Raw genomic sequence first — 9,058 nt, forward strand, 5'->3', positions numbered from 1 at the left:
TTTTTATAAGCTGACAGTATAAAAAGTTTGTCTTTTTGAATGACTATTCATATTGTCAATAAAAATAGTAATTATTTTTAATAATGTAGGTAAATAAATATGATTCAAGATAATAATAATAATAATAATTTAGCTAACATACATATACATGATAATATTATTATTAATAAAAAATTTTAAATATTTTTTAATAAATACAAAATAAATACATTAAAAAGTTTAATTTTTTATATTTTTAATAAAAAAATTTTAATTCATAATTTTATCATGTATTTTTAAGGTAATAATAATAATAATAAATAATATTTTTATAACACTTGTAAATTAAGTCCAATCTTTTGCTCAGCCATACTAAATTTTATTTTTATTTAATAAATTGTTGTTAATTTTAATTAATTATGAGAGAAAGACTATACTACACATTTTTAAATAAGTTTTCAGAGTATTGCCAGAAGTCAAGTTCCTTTGTCCTCCTGTTTGAGTGTTATCCTAGTTCATAGTTCTTAAATTTTTGTCCTTCTACTTTAATCTTTTCAAGTCTTCATTAATTTAGACTATTTGCTATATCCTTGAATATTAGTTCTTCCATGTTCCAACAGTATCATTCTCGTTGTGTCTGACTGTCTGTGAGTTCAACTAGTGGGTTATTTTCATTTCAGCTAATATTAATATATATTTTAAAATTTTCATGAGGTATGCTAAGGTGAGAGATTAACATTTCCTGCTCAGAAACTTTAATGTCTTCTTTGTAATAAATTTCCTTTCAAAATATATTTGACGTATGTTAAACTAGTCAATGGAGTCAGTTATACGGTATAATAAGAACTCTAAAATTTATGTGGACGTTAAACATGCTCTGGCATCTAGCATAACTGCATAAGAGATTAATTAATATGTTACACCCACAACACTTAGTACTGTCATGATACAGAAAACTATTATGGTTTTCTATGGTATAGCCATTACATTTGGCTTTACCTTGTGCATCAAGAAACTGATGCTGCTTATTTAAAACAACAACATTCATAGGCACTATTTAACAATTACAACTATTTGGTTCATAACCTTAAAGGGATCAAGTAAGAGTTTCCATCAAGGCCTTTTGCATAATAATTTTCCATGATTTCTTTCCTAGTAACATCTCTGTATAGTGGAGGGTTTTCATCTGATAACAGTTCCTTTATTGGACCATAAACCTGCGATGTACACTCAGATGTGGTAAGGTCCATGAAGAAGGTTGTTACTGAAATTCTAGGACCTACTGTCTTGGCCTTAACCCGGTGATAAACACTGACAAACTTGTCATTGCTCATAAGCTGCATAAAAAAACAATTCAATAAACATTCTCTAAAGACCTTTCATAAATAAATCAATGTATCTTAATACAGTCTATAAGACTATAACTAAATACATTAGTTTACCTGTAGAATATCTCCAATGTTCACAACAAGAGCACCTTGCATTGGAGGAACATCAATCCATTGATTCTGATGAAGAACTTGAAGACCACCAATTTGGTCTTGCAGAAGTATTGTCATGAAATCAAAATCAGTGTGCTTTGTAAGTCCCAAGGTTAAGTCAGGTTCAGGGCACTGTGGGTAGTAATTACCCATAATATGAAGTGCCTCAGCAGCATCCATGTCTTTAAGGTAAGAAGAGTTAAGGCCAAGAGCCTCTGACAACAGCTCAAAGATTATAATACCCAATGCCCTTACTTGTTTTGCATATTCAGACACAATATCTCTGCATAAATCACAAGTGTTTCATCGAAGTCATAAGAAGAGGGTCTAAAGTTTACAATGGCAGCAAGTGATGACCGTGACCAATAAAAAGTTGCATAAAGCTAAACAGCTAGAATACTTATTCTGCTTATATCATAGAAGAAAGGCAAGGACTATAAAGATATATTATAAAAAATTATGCACTTGCATTTGTGCATCCCCCCCCCCCCCCCTTTTTAAATTGTAGCTAGTTCTACCTCAATTTTTGCACATTAAATTGTTGTATCAATTAACCTCTGAGTCTTAATTGGAAACTAGTATCATTATCTCTATTGGTGTTGGAGATCCATAGATGAACTAATTCCGATATGCGGATGAATTGCAAATCGATACAGGCAAACCTGTATCCAATACGTCATCTAATTGGTGAATTTATGTAACTTTCTATAAACTATAGTCTATAAAATGAAATTAATAACAGAAACCACCCTACTAATTTTAGTGAACCATCATCAAGTGCCTAAGAATTTGATAGTTTCAGAACCAAAATTAATATTAGAAACCATTACCTACACACTGCTGGTAATTGTTCCGGATTAAGAAGATCAGGATTTGCAACAAATGAAATAGTATCCCTCCAAGTAGCAGCATAGTCTCTGAAAAGCTTACTATTGGAGAAATACCTAACTTTCTTGTTGCTATCCCTTGAATAAAATGGTTTCTTTAATTCAGCTTCTTGTTCATGAAACCTACAGATTCCATTGATCATCTCATCCATAACATCTTCAGGAACACCATGGTTGATCACTTGAAAGAATCCCCATTTCTGAGATGCACTTCTAATCTGATCAACTACTTGGCAGCGAAGCAATGAACTCTTGTCTATGTCTTGAAGATCTATGATTGGGATGCTGAAATTTGAGTCACTTGGTTTGATGTTTTCTAAAGGGTCTAACTTGACATAGAACATGCTAGGAATCTTTGTCATCCCAGAATCTAGAAGACCTTTTACACCAGCTTTTGAATCATCAAATGCTTGTACTTCAGCTTTTCTGTCATAAGTAGAATCATTAACTGACTCTGACTCCATGGTAGGAAATTTTGCAGAAAAGTACAGCAGATCTAGATTCTAGAGTCAGAACACCTGAGACTCAGTTCCTTGCAGTGATGAGAAAGTTGGTGAAAGGAAGATATTTTGTAATAATTTTGTCCATTTTCGGGCCAAGGCTTCATATAATCTTGGATCAACTATTCCTCAGCCCATAATTATCAAAGTTGATAATACTTTGAGAATAAATCCTATTTAAGATTAAGTATAATCTCTTATCATACAATTTCTTGTATCACATTTGTTGAACATAAAAATTGTACAATATTGACAAAAAATATACTTCATAGGTATCACATGCTTGGTGTTACTTAGATAGCAAAACTGATTAGTACTAAAGATTCAAGCTTTCAGAAGAAAGTAGAAGCTTAAAGAGTATTCATTGATGGAATATTTCATGATGGTTTTCAATAGTACAATTATTATATTTGACTTTGCCTTGTGCATCTAGAAATTGATGCTGCTTATTTAAAAGAACAACAGTCACAGGCACTAGTTAACTACTTGAGAATCAAGAAGGTATCAGTGTTAATACAATACCTTATATTTGGTTCACAACCTTAAAGGGATCAAGTAAGAGTTGCCATCAAGGCCTTTTGCATAATAATTTGTCAAGATTTCTTTCATTGTAACGTCCCTGTATCGCGGAGGGTTTTCATCTGATAACAATTCCTTGATTGGACCATAAACTTTTGATGTACACTCAGATATGGTGAAGTTCATGAAGAAGCTTGATACTGAAATTCTAGGGCCTATCGTCTTGGACAAAACCCGGTGATAAACACTGATAAACTTGTCATTGCTCATAAGCTGCATAAAAAAGCAATTCAATAAATATAATCAATACATTCTCTTAAGATCATTTATGCAATCTCAAGATCATTTATCTTTAGAAAAACTTAAACTACTCCATCATTATGTATTATAAGTCGCTTTAACTTCTATAATACATCTATAAATCAATATATTTTCATGCAATATGTAACTAAATACATTGATTTACCAAGGTAATGTAAAAATCAAAATGTCTGATCAATGTGGAATGGAGGGAGTGTTACAGTATTTACCTGTAGAACATCTCCAATGTTTACAACAAGAGCACCTTGCATTGGAGGAACATCCACCCATTGATTCTGATGAAGAACTTGAAGACCACCAATTTGGTCTTGCAGAAGTATAGTTATGAAGTCACAATCAGTGTGCTTTGTGAGTCCCATAGTTAACTCAGGTTCAGGGCATTGTGGATAGTACTGACCCATAATATAAAGTGCCTCAGCACAATCCATCTCTTTAGTAAGGTAAGAAGAATCAAGGCCAAGAGCCTCTGACAGCAGCTCAAGGATTATAATACCCAATGCCCTTACTTGTTTTGTATATTCACACACAATATCTCTGCATAACACACAACAGTTTCATAAAAAACATAAGAAAAAGGTCAAAAGTTTACAATTCCAACAAGTGAAATGAACAAGTGAGCTTAACCAACCAAAAGCCATGTCACAAGTACAAGAAAGGTGCTTAAAAGTTAAATTACCAGAAAAGTGTTTTGCTTATTCATTAAAGCCATGTTACTCACATTTGTACAGTTTTTTAACAATCAATAGAGCTATCTCAAAGTGAAGTGTCAAGTGAGGTGCAGCAAGCATTATTCAACTATGAATAGCAATTAATAAGAGAAACCACCCTAGTAATTTTAATGAATTATCATCAAGCTCAAGGATAAGCATTTGAAAGTTTTAGATCCAAAACTAATATCAGAAAGTAAGAAATCATTACCTACACACTTCTGGTAATTGTTCTGGATTGGGAATATCAGGATTTGCAACAAATGAAATAGTATCCCTCCAAGTAGCAGCATAGTCTCTGAACAACTTGCCATTGGAGAAGTACCTGACTTTCTTGCTGTTCTCCCTTGAGTAAAACGGTTTCTTTAATTCAGCTTCTTGTTCATGAAACCTACAGATTCCAGTGATCATCTCATCCATAACATCTTCAGGAACACCATGGTTGATCACTTGGAAGAATCCCCACTTCTGAGATGCACTTCTAATCTGGTCAACTACTTTGCCGCGAAGCGATGAACTCTTGTCTATGTCTTGAAGATCTATGGCTGGGATGCTGAAATTTGAGTCACTTTGTTTGGTGTTTTCTAAAGGGTCTAACTTGACATAGAACATGCTTGGAATCTTTGTCACCCCAGAATCTAGCAGACCTTTTACACCAGATTTTGAATCTTCAAATGCTTGTACTTCAGCTTTTCTGTCACAATTAGAATCATTAACTGACTCTAACTCCATGGTAGGAACCTTCATCAGAAAGGTACAGCAGTTCAAGTACAATAGATCTAGAGTCAGGACACCTGAGATTGAGTCCTTTGGAAAGATGTGAGAGTTGGTGAAAGGAAAGATATTTTGGAATTTTGTTCACATTTGGGCCTGGCTTCATAAAAGCTTGGACAACCATTTGTTTCCTCAGCCCATGGTTATCAAGTTCATAATGCTTTGGAAATAATTAGTTGAGTGGTCAGCTCACTCGTCTGCTTAAGCAAGTATTGGAAGTTCGAATTCCGCATTGTGCATGCAGCAATCCGTTTGCTAGATTAGTCCTTGGCCTGACCAATCGAACTGGGAAATACTGTGGGCAACAAAAAAAAATAACTCTGGATTTAATAATTTAGTGTAACCGGAGCCTTACATTTTTGTTCTTGCTTCATGTTACTTTGCTAAATATGGTATACTTTGATGATAATGTAAAAAAAGCATATGTATTTAGAGATAGAATGATACGTATAGACTTATTTGATTTCTTTTGATTAATAGTATTTCCAATAGTATAAGTCTATGAAAAGTTGGCTCAATTTTAAAAGAATAGTCAAAGTAAATCTTTGTGATTATTTATTCTTTTTCTTTCTTTCTTTCTTTCTTTTTTCTGAACCCTCTCCATGCCTCAATCATGTTCCTTTTCCTTATGTCTAATTTGTTCAAGCATCCATGTCTTGTCCTTTTTTCTTTTCCTCTTTTATTTGAAAAATAACTTTATAGCATATATCCATGTAGAAGTCAGAAAAATAAATATGATAAAAGCAAAAGAAGCCTCTCAGCATCAGATTCTTTCTACTGCATAATGATTGGCATTGGACAAAGATCACTGCATTTCCATATAACATAAAAATTGGTTTCTGTTTGTGAAAATTCTATAACAAAGCTACATACAAAACTAGCATATATCTTCTATATAAACTATGCTTTTGGCCAGCATAGACAATAAACATGGCTTTAATTACCTAAAATTCCCTAGATAAGGAAAACCACAAAACACAAGTTGACAACAATAAAGAACAAAGTAAAAGACCGAATCAAAAATAGTAAAATACAGAGCAAAACCAACTATATCTTATTTGTTTGCATCACAAGTCACAACCTGAAGGGATGCAAGCAAGAGTTGCCATCAAGGCCTTTTGCATAGTTATGTGCCAAGAACTCCTTCATAGTAATGTCCCTGTAGATTGGAGGATTCTCTTCTGATAACAATTCTTTTATTGGACCATAAACCTTTGATGTACACTCAGACGATGTAGAAAAATTCATGAAGAAGGTCGCAATCGAAACTCTAGGCCCTGTATTTTGTGCTAGAACCCGATGATAAACACTGACGAATGTGTCATTTGTCATAAGCTGCATCAATAAGAAGAAAAGGCAATGAAAATTTAAACTATGATCAAAAGAAATTAAGAAACCAAATTGATTATCTAGAGGATTAAGGGAAGTTAAGAAAAGAGTTGTTAGTGTGAGTATGATAACAAAATATTTGCATCTTTCATTGTCTAACAAACAAGTCAATAAAATCAATGTTATAAAATTTAACAAGTCCATAACAAGGAATGTCCACATCATTATTCTTTTGTTAATTTGGTTACACAATGCACTCAACTTTATTTTTCTCTGAATTAATTGTTAGATAAACCATATGCTATCTCGAGAATATTGAGACCATTTACATATCAATAATATAATGAGTTTAATTTTTATGCACTGCTTGCATTTACCTGTAAAATATCTCCAATATTTACAACAAGAGCTCCATGAACTGGAGGGATATTAACCCATTGATTGTCATGAAGAACTTGAAGCCCTCCCATCTGATCTTGCAGGAGTATTGTCATGAAATCGCTATCGGTGTGCTTGCTAGTGCCCATAGTTAATTGAGGTTCAGGACATGGAGGATAGTATTGACCCATCATGAAAAGATCCTGAGCACACCCCATTTCTTTGAGGTAACAAGGATTAAGGCCAAGAGCCTCTGATAATAGCTCAAATATTGTAACCCCCAATTCCCTTATTCTCTTCAAATATTCTATCACAATGTCTCTACAAGTATACAACAACCAATTCATCAAAAATAGCATAAGAAATTAGTCAAATTACCATAAAACACCCAAGAAAATTGGCATTAATTAGAAACATGATTGATTACCTACAAAGATGTGGTATTTCTTGAGGATTTGGAGGATTAGGATTTGCAACAAAAGCAATAGTATCCCTCCAATTAGCAGCAGGGTCTTTGAAAAGGGTACCATTGGAGAAATACCTAACATTCTTGTTCTTATCCCTGGAGTAAAATAATGACCTTACTCCAGCATCTTGTTCATGAAACCTACGGATTCCACTGATCATCTCATCAAGAACATCAACAGGAACACCATGATTGATCACCTGAAAGAAACCCCACTCCTTGCATGCACTTCTGATTTGATCAATAACTTGAACATGAAGAAGATTATTATTATTATTGTTGTTGTGTATGTTTTGAAGATCTATGACAGGGATGCTTCTCAGATTTGAGACACTTGCTGTTGTTGAGGTTTCATCAAAGTTTGGTGAATAGAACATGCGTGGGATCTTTGTGACACCAGATTCTACAAGACCCTTCACACCTGATTTTGAATCTTCAAAAGATATTAGTTCAGCTTCTCTATCATAACAAGAAGAACTATTATCATTATCAGCACATGCCTCTAACTCCATCATGGAGGAACTACTAGAACAACAGTGTAATGATGCAGAGTATAAAGGAGTTAGCCAAGGTTGAATAATTGTACTATGTTACCTTATCCTGTCTACTTTTCCAATTTCAAACTATTCTTAGTCTTCAGTCTTCGCGGTTTACTAATAAAAAAATGGCTTAAAAAGATGTTACGAAATATATTTTATTCTCACAAAATATATTTTTTAATTATTTTGTATGAAATAAAATATTTTTTTTTATTTTTAAATTATTATTGATTATGTAGAGTATTTTATTTAAAATTTGAGTACATGCATATATTTATCTAAGTTATTAGAACATTACAAATTTTTATAATACTCTTAACATTTTTAAGCCATTCTTTTTAAATTATTTTGCATAGGATAAAATATTTTTTGTAGTATAATTTAAATAAATTTATTAAAAAATTTATTAAAAAATATTCATGAGCTATTAAAAATGGACAAAAGAGTATTGTCTGTAATTCGAATTGATAGATCACAAATATTTTAAAGAAGTCTCGTAATTAAATATTTTGTTAGCTTTTTTTTAATGTATGAAATAAAATAAAAAATTTTTAATAAATTTTTAATTTTTTAATAGTCAAATTTGAATTATTTAGAAACGCGTGCTGTGTGTAATTCGAACTAACCTTGTTCGAATTAGGTGCATTCTTAGTTCGAACCAACCTGGTTCGATTTATGAAGAACAATCAACTGGTAATTCGAACTGCCCAGGTTCGAATTACTATCATATGCAGTTCGAACCACACTGGTTCGAATTATATAAATATAACATCTGGCGCATTATTGAAACGATTTTCAGTTTGGCTTATATACGTCAATTCTAAATGGCATTGGCTTGTAATGGTTTTTTACCCTATCCTGTCTACTTTTCCAATTTCAAACTATTCTTAGTCTTCAGTCTTCACGGTTTACTAATCAAAAAGCTTTTTTTTTTTTTTTTTTTTGACAATTAGTCCAAAATTTTAAAACTTTTTAATGCTCAAGATGAAGTTTGAGTTTTCAACACTTATCCTTGTGTTTATTATTATATATCAAGTTATTCTTAATAAAAACTTTCACAAATAAAGTTGCAATTTACATTACACTATTTTCATACTCTAGTATAGGTACCAAAAATGTGCAACATTGATGATTTTCAACTCCATTCAAAATCTTAAGCAACTTAAATTAATCCGAAG

The 9,058-nt window shown here is 32.3% G+C and overlaps 2 protein-coding genes across 3 annotated transcripts; both read right to left on the reverse strand.

The window, feature by feature from the left end:
* Nucleotides 1-864: 864 nt before the first annotated feature.
* On the reverse strand, nt 865-5,283 carry LOC112751754 (1-aminocyclopropane-1-carboxylate oxidase homolog 1). Of its 2 annotated transcripts, XM_025800979.3 has the most exons (6): nt 4,606-5,283; nt 3,897-4,221; nt 3,389-3,639; nt 2,291-2,773; nt 1,422-1,743; nt 865-1,316 (listed from the first exon to the last, which is right to left on the reverse strand). In XM_025800979.3, exons 1-6 carry the CDS (start codon nt 5,139-5,141, stop codon nt 1,059-1,061), a joined length of 2,175 nt encoding a protein of 724 aa, XP_025656764.2. In that variant the 5' UTR covers nt 5,142-5,283; the 3' UTR covers nt 865-1,058. The 2 variants fall into 2 exon arrangements, with proteins under 2 accessions (XP_025656764.2, XP_072074156.1); XM_072218055.1 differs by lacking the exon at nt 2,291-2,773.
* A 673-nt stretch (nt 5,284-5,956) lies between these two features.
* On the reverse strand, nt 5,957-7,986 carry LOC112751752 (1-aminocyclopropane-1-carboxylate oxidase homolog 1). The gene is made up of 3 exons (XM_025800977.3): nt 7,303-7,986; nt 6,875-7,196; nt 5,957-6,503 (listed from the first exon to the last, which is right to left on the reverse strand). The coding sequence occupies exons 1-3, from the start codon at nt 7,854-7,856 to the stop codon at nt 6,243-6,245; spliced, it is 1,137 nt and encodes a 378-aa protein (XP_025656762.1). The 5' UTR covers nt 7,857-7,986; the 3' UTR covers nt 5,957-6,242.
* Nucleotides 7,987-9,058: the final 1,072 nt, after the last annotated feature.

The sequence above is a fragment of the Arachis hypogaea genome, chromosome 15, assembly GCF_003086295.3.
Source record: "Arachis hypogaea cultivar Tifrunner chromosome 15, arahy.Tifrunner.gnm2.J5K5, whole genome shotgun sequence".
In the NCBI taxonomy this organism is placed as follows: Eukaryota; Viridiplantae; Streptophyta; class Magnoliopsida; order Fabales; family Fabaceae; genus Arachis; species Arachis hypogaea.

Excerpts from the sequence above, each read along its gene's own strand:
- LOC112751754 (XM_025800979.3), bottom strand. The coding sequence starts at position 5,141 with ATGAAGGTTCCTACCATGGAGTTAGAGTCAGTTAATGATTCTAATTGT. Across the intron at positions 2,774-3,388 it reads TCTTACTTGATCCCTTTAAG|AAAAGCTGAAGTACAAGCAT; the intron begins GTTGTGAACCAA and ends TACTTATGACAG. Across the intron at positions 1,317-1,421 it reads ACATTGGAGATATTCTACAG|CTTATGAGCAATGACAAGTT; the intron begins GTAAACTAATGT and ends TTTTTTATGCAG.
- LOC112751752 (XM_025800977.3), bottom strand. The coding sequence starts at position 7,856 with ATGATGGAGTTAGAGGCATGTGCTGATAATGATAATAGTTCTTCTTGT. Across the intron at positions 7,197-7,302 it reads GAAATACCACATCTTTGTAG|AGACATTGTGATAGAATATT; the intron begins GTAATCAATCAT and ends GTATACTTGTAG. Across the intron at positions 6,504-6,874 it reads ATATTGGAGATATTTTACAG|CTTATGACAAATGACACATT; the intron begins GTAAATGCAAGC and ends TTATTGATGCAG.